General features: G+C 42.3%; 1 protein-coding gene across 1 annotated transcript in view; it reads left to right on the forward strand.

Annotated features, from left to right (window-relative positions):
- Nucleotides 1–19465, forward strand: part of FBN1 (fibrillin 1) — a 299714-nt gene that overhangs the window by 47185 nt on the left and 233064 nt on the right. The window contains exons 5-6 of the mRNA XM_010599670.2: nucleotides 3455–3550; nucleotides 7333–7428. Coding sequence (XP_010597972.2) covers nucleotides 3455–3550; nucleotides 7333–7428 — 192 coding nt within the window. The remainder of the gene's footprint in view (nucleotides 1–3454; nucleotides 3551–7332; nucleotides 7429–19465) is intronic.

Raw genomic sequence — 19465 nt, forward strand, 5'->3', positions numbered from 1 at the left:
GACCGGTGGTTTTCTTTCTCAAAGGAGCGGGAATATTTTACGTTGGAAAAGTTTCAGCTGAAAGACAGAGTAGGGAAAATATGAAAGCATATCAGGGAGGTTTTTATTATATTGCATTCGAATGTGAACTGATCATTCTTTCTCAGAAAGGAGAATGCATTCCGGTTTTCAACTTGAACTAATAACGTAAAGTCGCTATTTAAACTACTGCTAACTTTTTTATCTCAGAACAAGCTAAATGGCTTTGTTGCTCGTGTGGGAATGGAAATTAGCTCTTGGCATGAACCACTTTAATTGAAATCAGTTTGTGGGTTGAGTTCCTATGCTGCTTGACCGATGACATCATTTCCTGTGCTTTTCCTAATCCCTACTGTTTTTCTAAGATAGGATAAAGCTAAGTTCAACTACACATTTTAAAGCAGTTATACACCTTTTCCTGACCTACTTAGAATATCATCCAAAGCTTTCACGAAATCACTTCTTTTGTGTATTTGTAGATAGTTTTTTTAGTTAAAAAGCATTTGGTTTAGATATTTTAATAGAATCATAAGAACCTAAAATAACAGTCTGTTTTAATCAATTTCCTGGGTTGCTTGATTTCTATAACAATGCTTCAACAAAGGAGTTATTTCTGCTTTTGTACATGGGGGAACAAAGAGAAAAACATTTTTAATAGCAACCAACATAGGGCTGTGGAGCCCTGGTGGTGCAGCAGTTAAGAACTTAGCTGCTAACCCAGAGGTTGGCAGTTTGAATCCACTAGCTGCTCCAGTTTTGTTCTGTCCTATAGCGTCGCTATGAGTCAGAAACGACTCAATGGCAGCAGGTTTGATTTTTGGCTTCTTAGGGTTGTACAAGTGCGTAGGACACAGTGGGCAACTTCTGGGACTCAGTTTGATCTTTGAACATAGTTTTTGAGTTATTTTCAGGTAGCATGAGTTAAGTGAATAGAAATTAATTTAGCAGAGTTCTATACAGCATCTGCCTATAGGCAACATGCTACACTGGGCACCTAATGATCTTGTAAATAATAATCATGACCCTCCCCACTCTTCAGAAGCTTTTAGACAAATGAGTTGAGGGTAGGACAGATAACAAAATGATTAGATTACATAATATATGCTTCAGAAGAGTCAGAGGAAAGAAGGCTTATATCTGGTTGGGGAAGGAGAGGAGAACTGAAATCAGAAAAGATCGAAGGAAAGAAGAGACATTTGAAATGGGGCTTGGAAATAGACAGAATTTCAGCATTTAGTGGGAACTGTAGACAGATTAAAAAGGAGGCTCCGTGAAGAGACCAGCACAGACAGAGGGAAAGACCAGGTGAGCTCACTGCCTGGTATGCTGTGTGACAGGTAGTAGGCACTCAGAAATACTTGTAGAGTATTGAGTGATAAGTAAATCAGGGGATAGAGTTGTAGGATGCAGTTGTTGTTAGTCGTGGTCGAGTTCATTCTGACTCATGGCGACCCCATGTGTGCACACTGGAACTGCCTTCTAGGATTTTCAAGGCTGTGACCTTTCCAAATAGATTACCAGGCCTGTCTTCCAAGGTGCCTCTGGCTGAGTTCTAACTGCCAACCTTTTCGCTAGTGGTTGAGTGCTTAACCGTTTGTGCCATCCAGGTACTCTTATGGATTGCATCCCAAGCCCAAGCCCATTGCTGTTGAGTCGATTCCGACTCATAGTGACCCTATAAGAGAGAGTAGACCTGCCCCATATGGTTTCTGAGGAGCACCTGATGGATTCAAACTCCTGACCTTTTGGCTAGCAGCCGTAGCGCTTAACCACTACATCACCAGGGCTCCCTGGATTGCATTAAGAGCGTGCAGAGGAGCCCAGAAAGGTGCATGGGGCCATGCTGAGGAGGGCCTTGAATGCTGATAGATGGCAAAAAAAAAACCAAAAACCATTGCCATTGAGTTGATTCAGACTCATAGCGACTCTATAGGACAGAGTAGAACTGATCCATAGGGTTTCCAAGGAGCAGCTGGCGGAGTTGAACTGCTGGCCTTTTGATTAGCAGCTGAGCTCTTAACCACTGTGCCACCAGGGCTCTGTGAGAGGTGGAGGTAGACCTTAATTCAGTAGACATAGGGACCCTTTGGTGGTGTCTCACTAAGTGTGTGACATGTTCTTGAAAAGATGTCTCTTTCAACTTGAGTTAACTCTTTGGAAATGTAAGAAGAAATAGTATTAAGTTCTTACGCCTTCCTTTCCTTGTTGCCATGCTGAGGTTTGTGTAGCTCCTGAAGTCAGCAGCAGCTTTCCTGTCCTGTGCTGAGGATCCCTAGCAAGTGATACTGAAGAGAGCAGGGGCTGGGAGAAGTCTTCTCCCTGCTTCAGGAAGGAGATTTGGGCCCTGTGCTCCAGGGAGACTGAGCATAATCAACTGGTTTTTGTTCTTGCACAGAAAGCAGGGATTCTCCTTTTCTTAAGTAAAATCTTGAGGCTTTTTCCCTAGGAATTTACTCCCACAGTTTGGAGGACAGGGCAGAATAAGCCAAACTTCCAGTGCCCAATCTTGGCCTCCTTGTATAGGGGATGGGTCAATAAGAATTAATGATTTATTCAGTCAAGCCATTGTGATAGTCTTCTCCAAGTAGGGTACTTATTGCTTCTGGAAGACTAAGAATAGCCTGGGATTTTGAAAGGTGTTATTAGGGTGCCTAGATCCCTGGAATACAGACAAGCACAAACATTAGAGAAATGAGACCACATGTCTGTTATCACTGTCTCACCACATCTTTTACTCCAGTGTCTTCTGCTGTGCCATCGTCTCAGGTCTAAGTCTGTTGGCCCACGCTTTCTGCCCTGGCCCCTGAAGCTCACACTTCTGTAGGTGACAATCTGAAAATGAGCGGACTTCAGACACTGAGCATTTTATTTGGGTTTAAGGTTACAGTTTAAACAAGCAGTTCTTCCAGAGCTATTTCTAGATGTTTTCATTATCAGGCAGTCTTGTTATTAAATGCATTTCAAGGTATTTTCTTTTTCATTTTGCTTCCTCCAAAATTTATTTAAAGAAAATTCTGTGGAATTTGTCACCATGGATGTTTTCCTGGCTACCTACCTGGGACTCTAAATCTTTTAATGGGAAAATTATTGCCGTCATAATCTTGTCTCTTATAATTAATCAAGGCACTATTTTCTTGTTGGTATAAATTACAGAAATGACTTTGATTGGTAAGTTCTGGTAAGCTAGGGAAGTCATTTAGCACTATTAAAATAAGTGTCGAAGAAGCAATTCTACTGTATTGTAAATGATTTTATACACGCAAATGATAACATGTTAAGCATTGTTGCTTAAGTTATTTCTACATAAATACGTGAATGCTGATAGACAATTTTGTTTTGTCTTGGAATGACTACAAACCAGCTCCAGTGAACTGTTGCAATCTGTGCACTTAAATTATATAAAAAAAAAAATCATTCTTTTTTTTTCCTTCTCAAGTTCAACACTGTAACATTCGCTGTATGAATGGAGGCAGCTGCAGTGATGATCACTGTCTTTGCCAGAAAGGATACACAGGGACGCACTGTGGACAACGTAAGTAATCCGGGGTTGTAATTACTCTCTATTTTAGCCTGTGATTAGACAGTAGAATAGATAAGTGCTGATGGATTTGCTTTGATTATCCACAACATGGCGTTCTTACCGATGTCCGGTGACCTTTTATAAACGAGCAGATGGCTTACCCAACACGCTCAGCACGCATTTTCCAACTGGGACCTTGAGGGTGGGTGCTTGACTCATTCTCCTCACTTACCTTAACCTAAAGATGTGGCAGTCTGCGCCCGTGAAGACTACAGCCTTGGAAACCCTGCGGGGCAGTTCTTTTCTGTCCTATAGGGTTGCTATGGGTTGGAATCAACTCAGTGGCAGTGGGTTTTTGGGTTTTTATGGTTTGGTTACCTTCACTCCTGCTTGCCTCACCCCTTTGATTCGCAATCATTACCCAGAGGTGAAGAATTCTCATTCATTCCCGATGTATAATTTCCATTCAAATGTTGAACATCTCCAATTGGATTTCCAGGATTGTCTCAGAGTGTTTCAAAACTCACCCTCATCTTCCTCCCTGGACATGTTTTTCTTTTGATTGATGGCATCTGCGTCTCTCTGGCTGCCCAGCCTATGACCTGCTACTGCAGCGCTTCTCACGTGGTGTTCAGTTGCTTGGTTCATTCGCGCAAAGAACTTACTGTGTGTCTCCTCTCTAGCCTAGCAGTCCCTGTGTTGTGCACAAGATGAAAATTCCTTTAAAAAAAACTTATTTTTTTCTGACTATATGCAATCTGCAAAGAATTTGGAAAATCCCCAAAATATAAAAAATAAAATCAAAATTGCTCATAATCCCATCTTCTCAGATATTAACCTTCTACTCTTTTAATGAGTATTTGGTACATGAGATTTTATCGTGTATATATATTTTTTCATGTTACTTTTTCACTTTAATATTTTACCGAAAGTATTTTCCATGTCAGTAAACACTTAACATTTTTCATGTACATTTTAAAGATCGCGCAATACTCCATTACATGGACTTTTTACTGTTTATTTAATGAATCCCTTAATGGTGGGCACTTATTCAGGCTGTTTGCAGCTTTTGCTGTTGTAGATGTATTTGTGTAGTGCCTGGTGACCATTCATGCTGCAGTGTGATAAGAGCAGTGACTGTGTTTTATCACTTCACAGCAGCTACCAGCTTCCCAGCCTGGGCGGCCACTGAGCTCATTCTTTTATTTTTTAATTTTTTATCGTGCATTAGCTGAAACTTTACAGAGCAGATTAGTTTCCCGTTGGATAGTTTGTACACAAGTGTCCCATGACATTGGTTTCGTTCCCCACATGTGTCAGCACTATCCCCATTTCTGTCCTAGGTTTCTCGTTTCCTTTTGTCCTGGTTTTCTACCCCTTCCTGCCTTCTCATCTTTGCTCTGGGGCAAATGTTGCCCCAAGCTCCTTCTTGAGGGGTGAGTAGGAGTTCACTTGTCAGATGACGGAGGATGAGCCTTCTAGCAGATGGCAACACATGGGCCAAAGCACTGGAATATAGTGTAGAATGAATGTCCGAGGTAGCAGGTGCTCTGATGTGGCTCGAGCTTAGGTACTGAGGGAAGGGGTGGGGAGGGAGAAGAGCTGGGATAGGAAGACACGTGCCAGGTTTTAAATGCCTTTCTGTTTTTTTTTTTAAAAAAACCAAACTAGTAGCCATCAAGTCGATTCCGACTCATAGCAACCCTACAGGACAGAGTAGAACTGCCCCGAGAGTTTCCAAGGAGTGCCTGGTGGATTTGAACTGCTGACATTTTGGTTAGCAGCTGTAGCTCTTACCCACTACCCTGCCAGGGTTTCCATCTTTGTGTATTTTATGGTTTATTTCAAAGAAGAGCCAGTACAGTGAAGTGAGAGAATGACAACAACTTATAACTATTGAGTTACTTACTCTTCCTTACTATGTGCTTGGTGTATTTTTACACATATGAATTCATTTCAATATAACAACAATGCTTTGAGTTAGAGACTGTTATTATTACCTTATAACAGCTGAGGAAACTGGGTCCCAGAGACCTTAAGTAAGTTGTCTCTGGTTTACAGGTCATAATACCTTGTAGGCAGAACAGGTAGTAAGTGGCAGAGCTGAAGAAGCCAAGCAGTCTAACTATGAAATACTGCTGTGAAATACTGGCTTTATATACTGCATTTACAAAGATTTACAATGAGACTACAGTGTGGAGGATGAACTGGAGGGGAAAGCCGGAAACAGGAAGACCAGCCCTAACGAACACTGTGGCTTCAGACATGGCGGGATGGTGTTTTTGGAAGTGAATTCAGGAGGAGCCACCCAGCTTCTTTCCTGCTTCCTTTTGTGCTCGCTGAGGGAGTTATCCCAAAGCCCAGCACATGGCAGGTACTCAACTAATGTCCGCAGAATTAGGAAACCTTTCCTAGATTTCCATTTTCTCATCTGTAAAATGGGAGGGTTGGCTCAGGCAATCTCAAAATCCCTTTCCTATGTAAAATCTCTTTATTTTCTTCTGTCATTCTATGACTACAAACTAAGAGGCAAGTCAGAACACTTAATAGACAAAAAGCTCTCTAATTCTGTGATGAGAAACATACTCCTGCCATAACTTCTGGCTATAAGGGGTTGTGTCAGTTCAGGTTCTCTGATAAGCAGATGCTAAGACAGATTGAACATATAGGAGATGCAGAATAAGGGGAGAGGAAGCAAGAGTAGGACGGGAAGACCTTAGGACCTCGAAGCAGGCCGGATCCTTGTAAAAGGAGAGAGGAAAGGAGGGAGGCTTGTATAGGAGGAGCAGAGCTCCAGGAAGGCTGTGGCCAGGCCGATGGGGAGCCAAGAGCAGACTGCCCATCAGGAGAGTTCCATGGTGGGCAGAAATGGCCAGGCTAGTACCTCCACTGTGCTCAGTGATTGGCTGGGAGCACCTGAAGGCTGACAAGTGGACGCTCTCTGCCAGCCGAGATCCTTGCTTAGCCAAGGGACTGGCTCAACTCTGTGGCTGTCACAGAAGTAAAATATATGAAGGGGGAATAATTGTAGCCAGAAGTATTAGGGAAACCTCATGGAGGAGTGAGGTTTGAGCTGGGCTTTGAAGAGTGGGTGGAGCCGGCAGAGCACTTGTGATGAAGATACCTGGAAATGCTGTGCGTGAGAGAGTTGCCGGAAACTACAGAAAAGAGTTGTTCAAAGCATGATCTTTCAATTCTTATTTTATGGGCCTTTTAAAATAAGTAAAATATCTCCCTCTCAAGCACCTCTCAACTTATTTCACCAATAGTTTCCACAGATTCTGTTATAATACTCAGTTGGGTCTTTATCATGGTGCTTTACTCACCGAGGGCCAGTGTTACTATTTTGTTTGCAGTTAATTGTGTGGTTAACATGCTGCATTTCTGTAAGGGTGACATCAGAGGGGTCAAGGTTTCCCCCCATGGGAGCCCTCTCCAAGTTATGCCATAAACCAAAAGCAAAGAGTCCTCTGGCTAAAATGCAATTCCCATGTAGCAAAGGGTCTAATAAGCCACCATGTTAGATGCAGAAGGGAAAGCGTTGCTCAGGTGCTTCACGGAACAAAACTGTCAGTGTTAACGCAGGTACGAATGCACCCTCCACGAGGCAGCAGTACCTGAGCGTTGACTGAGGAACCTGTGAGGAGCTAGACCTGTAGAGTGACTACCTAAAACAAATACCGAGGTGATTATGTAGATCGTTTATCTGTTGTCCTTTTAGGGGCTGGTAAGTGCTGCTTCATTAGCCTCAGCTTTTAAGTAAAGCTTCTTAGCTTCTCTGTTCTTGTTTACAGCTGTCTGTGAAAGTGGCTGTCTCAACGGCGGGAGGTGTGTGGCCCCAAATCGATGTGCTTGCACTTACGGCTTCACTGGACCCCAGTGTGAAAGAGGTAATGGCTTCTTATCATTTGTGTAAAGGTGGGCTGCTGCCCAAAGCTAGTATTGATTTGGACGGGCATTGGGGTTGTGTGGCTGCTTCATGAAGTTTGTTGAGCTTTTCAGAATAATTTTCAGAAAAGCCGCTGGGCAGGCTCCTAGGATAAGACAGTGGCCTCGCATCCACGTGTGTTAGTCAGCAACCTTTGTCAGGGGATTGTTGGGTTGAATAGTGAGCATAAACATAAGTACTGGTTGGCCTCAAGATAGAAAGGAGAATTTTCCACAAGATTCAGAATTGAGGTTGTTGTTACCCTAGTAGATTGGAGAAAACGGTTACAAACAAATAAAACATCTGTAAAGAAAGGAAAAGTTGAGAATCAACGTACCTAAAAACATACCTGCGGTACGCTACTGGCTCAGCATTCCCAATTCTCCTGAGAAATACCGGCATCTGATGAGAAACTCTGCGTTCACATGTGTGCTTTATTCAGTGCTCGCTGTAGCCCACTGAAGCATGAGTTGTCGTCCCCGCTTTCCTATGAGAGGCCTAAGGCTCAGAGAGGTCTAGGAATCTGCTAAAGGTTGCACAGATAACAAGCTTTCATTTGAATGCAATTTTCAGTTTTCTAGCTCAGTGCTTACTGCTGCTTCTAATTAAAAGAAATGTTCTACCTAATTTGCCTTAGATTTACATGGATGAGTAATATTCTTAATATTTTTTTTTCTCAGAACTTTAGCCTTATTAATCATCTTGTCTGTACATTCATCACCATTTTCTCACCGTTCCTGGTTTTACAGTGAAGGTTTTGAGGGTTGGTGTCATTTGATGAGGGTTGGTGTCCTTTGACTGGAGGCATACTCATGCGTTTATGTCCAGTCATTGCCTTACCCACCTACCTTTCTTCTAAGGTGAAAAGTAAAGCGGAAGTAGCGGATGTTGGACATACATTATTTAAAAGCTAACAGCAGAGTGTGGCTTGTGAGGAATTGTTTATTTTCTGCTTCTATTTTTGTAAGTTCATCTAAATTCAGTTATTCGTTGATAAAGCAATAACATGTTTTAGCAAGTAGCTGTAGATGAGTGACTGTTACTACCAGATAAATGGTGTTGTATCTCTGTTAATAAAACCCCTGCGTGGTGTCCCTGTGGATGGATCAGACTCTGCCTTTACATTGCATTATGGCAACTTTGGGGGCCTTTCCTTCAAACTGTTTCTGTACAACTTGCACAAATATATGTATCGCCAGAGTAACAAAGACAGCTGTTTCTATTAGCATCTATACAATGAAGATGTTGTAGATTAAAATTGTTGATGTGTAACTTGAGAAAATGATCGTGCGAAATGTGATTTCTCAGACAGAAATGATAGGTTCAGTTTGTCTTAGAAGAAGAATTACGAATAAGATGAAGTTGTAGGACATTTTTACCACTCACAAAGTCATTAATAATTTGTTCCAAAGAATATTGTTACCCATAGTTCCAGGTATTGATGATGATAATTGATAAAGTGGGCATGATATGGAACCATTTCATAGTTCTTTCTTCAAAGATCTGACTTGTGCCAAAGATTGAAAAATGGCATGAATGGGTTAATCTTGTAACTATTAATCAAAATTGGTATATTATTTAGGGGTTACTCCAAATTTTGGGATGTCTTTAACTGCTCTGGAGCCCTGGTGGCACGGTGGTTAAATGCTACGGCTGCTAACCAAAAGGTCAGCAGTTCCAATCCACCAGCTGCTCCTTAGAAACCCTATGGGGAAGTTCTACTCTGTCCTGTAGGGTCGCTATGAGTCAGAAGTGACTCGAGGGCAGCAAGTACAATGGCTACGGGTTAACTGCTCCCTTCAGTGATAAGGCTTTCATGACATCTGGACAAAGGTGTGTATACCTGCATCCCATAGAATCTTCACAGTGAAGATTATCTAAATCAAAATCATCCCCACATGGCAGCTCTTCTAGCACTTCCGGTAGTAGAACTTGGGGGGCAGGAAGCCGGTTCTTTTTAATCATTACCCTCAGCCCGTTCTACCCGTGGGCACAGTCCCAAGCCTTTGATGGGTGAAGGGAAATGTGAATGTAATTTCCCCATTAGACGGAAGAAGAGAATCTTTTTGATTCAAGAATTGTATTTCCGTTTATAGAGTCTTCAATGTTTTCTGCTCTGTGAGAGAAATCTACTTACTTCTTTAAGGAATTAAAGGGAATATATCCTCTTACTCAAACGTGTATTTTTAATTTCAAGAGTGATTAATAAAGTTGTAGGACTGGATCACAACAAATCCATTCTGAAGCGCAGGTGAGTATTTAGTGTGACTTCTAATGATATTGGGTCAGTATACCTAGTTATCATGTTGTTTCTTATGGATTAAGTACTTAGGCTAGTTGCTTTATGTTTTTATTGGAATGTGGTTTTCTGTTTTTAAAAACGAACTTCCAAATTGCCTTTGCTCATTCCTTCTCTCCTTTCTGAGAGGCTGAGCTCAGTGCTCCTCATGTGTTCTCCTGTAGCACTCTCTGCATGCTGTCTTTATAGCACTTAGTACATTCTGTCGCCTCCTATGCATGAGAAAGCTGGATGATGAATATGGAAAACCAAAGAAGAATTGCTGCCTTTGAATTATGGTGTTGGCAAAGAATAACGAATATACCGTGGACTGCCAGAAGAATGAACAAGTCTGTCTTGAAAGAAGTACAGCCAGAAAGCTCATTAGAAGCGAGGATGACCAGACTTCGTCTCACATGCCTCGGACATGTTATCAGGAGGGATCAATCCCTAGAGAAGGGCATCATGCTCTGTAAAGTGGAGGGTCAGTGAAAAAGAGGAAGACCTTTGAGGAGATGGATTGACACAGTGGCTTCAAAAATGGGCTCAAACATAGCAACAATTGTGAGGATGGTGCAGAACTGGGCAGTGTTTTATTCTGTTATACATAGGGTCACTATGAGTTGGAAGTGACTCGTCTGCACCTAACAACAGTACATTGTAAGGAGCCCTCGTGGTGCAGTGGCTAAAACGCTCAGCTGCCAACTGAAAGGTCAGTGGTTCGAACCCACCAGCTGCTGAACAGGAGTAAGATGTGGCAGTCTGCTTCCATAAAGATTACAGTCTTGGAAACCCTATGGGGCAGTTCTGCTCTGTACTGTAGGATTGCTATGGGTTGGAATCAACTTGATGGCAAAGGGTGGGTTGTACATTGTAGTAAGGAGCCCTGTGGCACAATGGTTATACACTGGGCTACTAACTGAAAGGTTGGCAGTTCAAACCCACCCAGCAGCTCCATGGGAGAAAGACCTGGCGATCTGCTTCCATAAGATGACAGCCTAGAAAACCGTATAGAACAGTTCTAATCCATCACGTGATGGCTCTCTGAGTTGGCATCCACTTGCTGGCACCTGACAACACAACAATAATACATTGCATTGAAGCCGCAAGTTGCCACATCCACCTCTCCAACTGGAGTGTAAGCTCTTCAGTAGCAACTATAGTTTAATGGTCTTTGTAATTCCCACACCAAGTTCAATGCCTGATGCATAGTAGGTCCAGTACGTGTTGAACTGGACTTATTTTTTAAAGCATCAGAAAATCGAGAGATATGATGATTGCATATGAATAAGTATCTCTTGGTAGTCATTGGTGTTGCCCTATTTGTGGACAATACTGGATATTTTTTATTGGTGTCGTGCTAAGCAGAGCTAATCACAATGTTGATGCCTGATTGAATTAACCTTCACCCCATCGTTCAGAAGTATGATCTTTCAGGGTCACAAAACTATCGTTTTCTAGTTGGTAAGGATGCAGAAAAGGAGATGCATTTTGACCCAAATGAGGTGACAATAAAAACTAACTTCGTATCGTGCTGTAATGCAGATGGGAGGAAACTTTGAGAGTGCCAGTTACACTTACCTCTCAGGATAAGTGGCTTTGTCCCTGGGAGACATCTGGGAACTTTTCTGTGTCTCTGACTCCCTCAGAGACCCAGTGGAAGTGTGGAATACCCGTTCAAGGGGCAAAGCTGACAGGATGTGGATCACTTGAGGCCACAAGTGAGTCTTAATAATCCATAAACATGGTATTTTGGTTTGTGATGGAGAGAAGCAGGAAATCAATGCTTGAATTATGAATCATAACATTCATTCAACAAATGCAATCAGATTATGAGGCAAGTTTGTCTCAGTTATAGCTTTTACCCAGTAAAAAAAATACCCAACCCAGTGCCGTCGAGTCGATTCCGACTCATAGCAACCCTATAGGACAGAGTAGAACTCTCCCGTAGAGTTTCCAAGGAGAGCCTGGTGGATTCGAACTGCCGACCCTTAGCTTAGCAGCCGTAGCACTTAACCACTATGCCACCAGGGTTTCCGTAAAATAAATAGGTTTTTTAAAAAAAATTCTTGGCTAGTCAACCTCATTGGACGGGTAGCAATGATATATTCTGCTATGGCCCGTCTCTACACACAGAGGAAGAAAAGGGAAGGCTTGCGGCTTGTTTGATCTGCAGCGTTTGCTTTTTAAAAATTACATCTGAATACCTTTAGGTACATTCTCTAGCTTGCCACAGTCCCCACTGCTCTCTGTTGTCACACATCTTGTATGCTGCATTTGTTTGTTTAGCTGGCTTCTGGGCCCTCGTGGGCACTTGTGTTTGCCACCTCTGTTGTGTTCTCTATCAGAGACTGTATTTATTTGTATTTTCTTCTAAATCACAAGTTTTTTTTTCTTTCCCTACTCTTCCTCTTATATAGTCTGTTTCTGTAAATTCACATTTATGCTTTTCCTGATTCTCTTTATCCACTCCCCTTTCCTTTTTTTTTTTTGCCTTTCTTTCCTTGAGCCCTGAGCAACCAGTAGAACTTATCATTTCGTTAGCTCAGTGGTACAGTATGTCAGTGTTTGTTATCAGAATATTGAAATGAGGTCAGCGCCTGTTTTGGCAATGACAACACAACCTAGCTGTGCATTACCACAGTTACTGCCAACAAAAGAATTCCATGGACTATCCGCATGGGGAGTCACACTTTCTCTTTCCGTCTTGCTTCAGAATGCAGACCATTTAAAATCTTGATAAATGCTGTTGTATTAAGCGCAGTGAATCACAAGAGTGGATGAGATTTCTCAAGGTAATGGAAGAAGAGAAAAGAATGATGAGGTAGAGATGGGTTGACTTGGGGAAGGAGAGAAACAAAGGAAGGAGACTGAGGAAGTGGGAGAGAAGCAAGAGAATCAGGGGAATACCGAGTCAAAGAAGCTAAAGGCGAGGAATTTAAGAAATGGCGTGGCAATTGTTAGATTCATCAGAGACAAGAGAGAATAAGAACCATAAAGAGTCCATTAGACTTAATAAGAGCTCATGGTTACTTAGTACTTAGAGTGCTCTAGACTGTGCTTAGCACTTTGTTCGATGATTCACTTAATCTTTGCAACCACCTCACGAGGAAAGCCCGTTTTATAGAGGAGGAAACAGAGGCAGAAGGAGGGAGGTTACATAGCTTGCCTAAGGTCAAGCTGCTTGTGAGTGGTCAAGTCAAGATCTGAACCTAGCCATGTGGCTCGCAAGCCTGTGCGTGTAACCACTGTGCTGTCCTTGCGTTTCACCAGGAAGGGGCTATCGGTCACTGTACAGAAGGTTCTGATGAGTGACAAGGAGAAGAAAACTAGGATCTATGAGTTTTAGAGTGAAAGTAACAGATTAAAAAACAATTTCAAGAAATTTGGCTAGGTAGGTAATTTTCCTCCCTGGTAGAGTTGCGCTAAGTTGCTTTTAAATCATTTGAAAAACCCAGAGAAAGAAGTGTTGAGTAGTGCTTGGGTGTATCTCGTGCAGGGTTTTGGAACATTCTTCTGCTTGATTGATTTAGATGTTGTTAAGATACCAATCCACTATTTGGACAGAGACTGATTTTCTGTGTGTTTGCAGTACATGTAAATGGGCTGCAAAGGACTGAGCCAACATGTCTAAACATAGATTTGTGCAATCATTTAATGTAGTTACCATGGAAGGCTACAATATTGTCACTATTCAAAACATTTGCAACCTTTTTTGTGACATTGCCTCTACAGAGTTAGCGGTACATTCAAATGAATATGTTGTTACTTATTCCCATTCAAGGAGGCATTTGAGTTTTAGGAAAGAGCCTAAAATGATATGTCATCAGTACTAGCGACTACACTTCTTTTAACCAAACAGTAGTTTAGCTTAGTAAAGAATGAGTGTCTCGAGCATTGTACTCTTTTAAAGAACCATCTATGTGGGATCGGATTGAAAATAGCAACTTGAAAGTTTAGATGGGAAGCGTACGGGGCAGTGAGTTTGCTAACGGTGGAGGAGTATTTGGGAAAGGAGGATGAGAATGGTTGCACAACTTGAAGAATGCAATCAATGTCACTGAATTGCACATGTCAAAATTGTTGAATTGGTGTATATTTTGCTACGTGTATTTTCAGCAACAACAACAACAACAAAAATAAATTACTTAAAAATACTAGTTACAACAGTGGATAATCAAACATTTAGCTGTTTGGGGTCAAAATTGACTTAGATTAAAAAAACAGTGAAAATAATTTTCTTGCTGGGCTTATAAAGTACATGGAATTGGATTAATGTCTTCATGTCAGACTCTATGTAAACCAGCTCAAACCTTTTGAAAGTATAAAATAACAAGAAGTTGTCCATCATTATTCCATCTGGGTGTCTTCATCACGTGTGGTCAGAATGTAAGCCTGCATGTGGCTTCTTTTAAATCATTTGTTCAGGATTTAATTGTGTTAAATTCCTACCCAAGTCTAAACTATGAAGACAATACTTGGATTTTTGCCATATCAGAAAAGTCTGTTGACTATTCAGCCAGCTATCAGTAGGTAAAGTACAAAATATAGAGGAAAGCAATGTTGAATTGATAGCTGTAAGAAAAAGGAACAATGGGACAAACGTGGAGCAAATACGAAAGTGTGGAAACAATGCATAGCTGGGCAGAGAAGTGGAACAGTGGGGGATGAACCAGCTCTTTGTGAATCATGCTTGTCTCCTGTAGGAAATTCCAGTTTTAAATGTTAATTGGTTGTTGCACAATAATGAAGTAGAATTGAACAGAGGACAACTAAGTTGGTTGCAATTCCACTTCGTTCTCACATGGGCAGTTGGCATTTGAGAAGCTCTGCCCGCTCATATTTTGCAAGATTTTTTTTTTAAATGATTTCATTAACAGTTTTCAAAAAACTATCAGAGAAAGCTATTGATAAGCATTTGTTTTGCAAATCCAGAAAAGCAGTGTCTGCGGTGTATGGAACGAATGGAAAGGACCAACATACAATGAAAAAATATGTAATAATCAGATGGTGTATTTTGGATGAGTTCAGCTCATAAGAAGAAAGCAGAAGTGACCTCGTCTCAGAGGCCTGCCTAGAGAGCTGTGTGGGATCCGGAGCTGATTTTCTTGTGCATTTTAGTTCCGGAGTTTTTTTGGAAGGCATTGATGAAATGTAGATTCATTTCTTCTTTGTTTGGAGTCAGTTTTACAGTGCTGCATTTCTGACAATAATTTCACATAATTTTAAAATGTAGGTGGCTGTTATTCAAGTTCGCGGAGTAAATGCCACAGGCCAACGCCCATTCTCAAAGTGCCTTTGGAAGGCAGAGCCCAGTGAAGTAGGCCTATTTCCTTCTTTCCAAAAGGTAAACTGTTGCTATTAAAATATGTCGAAGCCCTCTGTGAGCCTCATTTTTGGGGTTTGGTCCAAACGGAAAGTGAATAACAACGTGTAGCAGAGCTGGTGTGCCCTCATGTCACTAGGCATCTGAAGTGGTATTGCAGCATTTGGCAGCTAGTAGACCATTGAGTAAACTTGATTTTCCTAGAACCGTTCCAGGAAATCCATCTGTTGATATCGATGTTCAGTTTTGTGGTTGAGTAGCTGCATGCAGGCAGGGAACACATGCTGCCATGTCTCTCATACATCCTGGCAGAGCCAGGAGGGCTGGCGGGGTGCAGTCCGGAGCAGCTTTGCTTTCCTCTCCCCCTGCCTCTCCCGGCCTGTGCTGTGGGCTACTGCTTTCCTGCTGGTGGATGAAATTTTCTGGTCACTTGCAGAATTTCTCCTTTGTGGCTCCCTAAATGGGCAAAGGCCTCTTACTGGTTGCTTACATACCCCTCCTCAACCCTGGTGCATCCGGTGGTATCTCCAGCGTCTGCCTTTTGGAGCTGTCTTTGCTGCTCTGGGCAGCCCTCTGGGAAAGGATCGAAGCCTTGTGTTTTTGGTGAAAGTTTACACAGCAAATTACGTTCCCATTTAACAATTGTCTACACATATTGTTCAGAGAGATGGGCTACATTTTACACAGTCTGTCAGCATTCTCATTCTTTCCGTTCTGCTTGTTCCACATCCAATAATCTCGTCTCCCTGCTCCCCTGCCTTCTCATCTTTGTTTTAGATTAAATGTTGACCATTTGGTCTCATATAGATGGTTTTAAAGGAGCACAGTACTCATGGGTGATATTCTTTATTTTATGAGCCAGTCTGTCATTTAGCTAACAGGTGACCTCAGGGAATAGTCTTGGTTCAGAGTTTAAGGAGTATCTTGGGGTGATAGTCTAAGGGAGTTCTGTAGCCTCAACCGGCCCAGTAAGTCCCACATCTGCATTTTCTTGCAGTGGCCCACAACGAGTTGGTAGAAAACACTCATGCATTTTTTTTTCCTCAATAAATTCGTGGAGTGCAAATCGTTTCTACACAGTGGCATCCTCTCCCTTTTACCATGTCTGAGCATCTGGCCAGCCATTTCTGGGCATTAGCCAGTCCCTTGTCTACAGTGTTCTCCAGACGTATCATGCTTTCTGAGCAATTTCCTTGAAGTCCCTCTCAGGAGTTGGTATCGTAAAGTGGTCCTCCACTCATTTCCCAGAAAGGCTACCACCAGCCTGCTCTCTCCCAGGTAATCCCCTCCCCACCCCTTACTACCTCGGACACTTAGATAACTCTTGATATGTGTGAGGGTTTAAGAGCCCAGTGACCAGATCAGAATCACCTCCTTTACATACTGCGTATCATGGTGTCACACTTGACTTGGAATCTGTTGTCTTGGTACTTCAACTGAAGCTTCCGTACTGTCATGCTCTTATCTTAACCAAAGCTAATCATTTAATGCAGCTGTCAAATTTGATGTAAAATTTGGTCTCACAGTTTCAACTTCAAAGATAATTTGTTTTCAACTGTATTTCTCTTTCTTTTCCCTTCCTTCCTTCCTTCCTTCCTTCCTTCCTTCCTTCCTTCCTTCCTTCCTTCCTTCCTTCCTTCCTTCCTTCCTTCCTTCCTTCCTTCCTTCCTTCCTTCCTTCCTTCCTTCCTTCCTTCCTTCCTTCCTTCCTTCCTTCCTCTCTTTCTTCTCTCTCTCTCCCTCCCTCTCTCTCTCTTTCTCTCTTTCTTTCTTTTTAAGCTCTTATGAACTTAAAAAAAGATAAAACTAGTTTTTTTTAAGTTGGTAACCACATTTAATGCCTGGACCACTTTTTAGTCTTGAGCGTTCAAAACACTTCAGCAGTACAGACCAAAAGAAATATATGAGCCACAGGTATAATTAAAAAATTTCTAGTAGCAATGCTAAAAAGTAAAAAGAAACAGGTGAAATTAATGTTAATAATACATTTATATATTAATAATATATTAACAATATATTTTGTTTAACCAATATATCAAAAAATTTTATTTCACTAGGTAACAATATTAAAAATTATTAAGAAGATATTTTGCATTCATTTCTCCATACCCAGCCTTTCTCTGCTGGTGCAGCCAACACCCACATGTGGCTGCTATATCGCACAGTTAGCTCGAAAGCCTTGCTTTAGTGGTGCACATTACTTCAAGTCAAGTCTCCGTTAGAGCTGTAATTTTTCCTTCTTCTCCTCCTGCTTTTTCTCCAACTGTAAAGAAGAAGCATCTTAGAAAGAGAGTCAAAGAAAGGTTGCGCTCATCTTTGAAAAATAAACCAATTAAAAAAATAGAACCAGATCACGGAGTAAAATTTCTCAAGATCTCTATCTATAGTGGAGTTCTCTTGCAGTTATGTTGGTTAAATATACATATATTTCATAAAAGCTCAGTGCTGAGCTAGGCACTGTGAGAGAATCAGAAAGAAGTATATGGTCATCAGGGCCTTAAAATAATTTTTTTGAAAGACAGAAACGCGTATATGGAATAGTTAAATAGCCACGCAGGGCAAGGTTGAGCTAGGCAGAGAAGATGAAGGCAAGCATGATAGGTCATGAAAAGAGAGAACACACAGATGCAGAGGCTGGAATTGACCTGGGGAGAAGGGAGGGCACTGCCAGGCCAGTCTTCACGGCATCAGGTCTAGAGACCTGTAGCCCTTCTACAGAGGGAGGGTCTATGTCAGGGCTCTCTGTGGTGTAGACTCGTTCTACTGAATTGACCTGGGGAGGAGGGAGGGCACTGCCAGGCCAGTCTTCACGGCGTCAGGTCTGGAGACCTGTAGACCTTCTACAGAGGGAGGGTCTATGTCAGGGCTCTCTGTGGTGTAGATTCATTCTACTGAATTGACCTGGGGAGGAGGGAGGGCACTGCCAGGCCAGTCTTCACGGCGTCAGGTCTAGAGACCTGTAGCCCTTCTACAGAGGGAGGGTCTATGTCAGGGCTCTCTGTGGTGTAGATTCATTCTACTGAATTGACCTGGGGAGGAGGGAGGGCACTGCCAGGCCAGTCTTCACGGCGTCAGGTCTGGAGACCTGTAGACCTTCTACAGAGGGAGGGTCTATGTCAGGGCTCTCTGTGGTGTAGATTCATTCTACTGAATTGACCTGGGGAGGAGGGAGGGCACTGCCAGGCCAGTCTTCACGGCGTCAGGTCTGGAGACCTGTAGTCCTTCTACAGAGGGAGGGTCTATGTCAGGGCTCTCTGTGGTGTAGATTCATTCTACTGAATTGTGTTTCTGCACAATTTTTATAGAAGGCAGAGTGTTGAGCTTTGAAAAACAAATCTCTGTGTTTATAATCAGTGGGTGGACTAGACTATTCCTGAAACTGTCTTAGCTTAATCCTATGGAGAACAGCCTGGAGACCCTTACCAATGTGACCCGCTCAGTTGAGAGTACCTCAGCACACTCGGTGTTTATGCTCTGTAGTAGCTCTGGCCTCTAGAAAGCCTATGCTGTTTTTGGGTTTATGAATGTACATTGGACAAATACATGGGGCTCCGTGGTCCAGAGAATGTGCCAAAATACTTCCTATAGACATGAGTCCCACGGAGGGGTCTATGAAATGCAGTTTCCATGGTCAGTATCGTTTTGGGAACACTATACCACGTCCTCTTCTTGGACGGCACTGGGCACATGAGCACTGTAGCTCTTGGGAGGCTTGCAAGAAGGAAATTGTGTTGACTTAGGCTAACTTAGAGTTTCCAAATCTATTAATTTTAGAGCCCCGTCCCCCCTTTCTTCCTCCCTTAAAATAAAATCCTTATCCTGAAGACATGGATTCTGATTTTTTGGACACCATTTTGAAAGTCATTTGACATCTCTATGATAATATCTTCATATCCTAGATAGATATTTTAAATGCGTATATAATCTTTATTCTGAAGATTGAGACTATTTGTATGCAGTGTCTAGAGAAAGACCCTGATGGTGTAGTAACTCACCTTCTGCGTTCCTAAGGGGATAAACTGAAGTGCGGCATGAAACACCACTTCCCTAGGATTTGGTTCTCAAGTATTCCAAAGTATCATTTAGGCAAGCTGGACTATACCCATAAAGACTGATAAATTCCTGGTTCTGAATGGTCCAGTGTGGTTGGTATGTATGCCATCTTGGCTCATATCAGCCACTGGAGTACTACTTACCAGATCTAGGAGTACCAGATATTCTTGGAACAGGAGTTTCCTTTTCTAGTCTGGTTAAATCCTCTTCTTTTGAGGTCACAGTCAAGGCTCGCCAAGCTGCTCAGGACCGTAGGGAGCTCCCCCACCCAGCCCCATCAATTTCCATGCGGCTTCACTTGCATCACCACCTCTGGCCTCCTGGACCCCGTCCACATTTCTTT

Source organism: Loxodonta africana, chromosome 10 (assembly GCF_030014295.1).
Source record: "Loxodonta africana isolate mLoxAfr1 chromosome 10, mLoxAfr1.hap2, whole genome shotgun sequence".
Taxonomy (NCBI): Eukaryota; Metazoa; Chordata; class Mammalia; order Proboscidea; family Elephantidae; genus Loxodonta; species Loxodonta africana.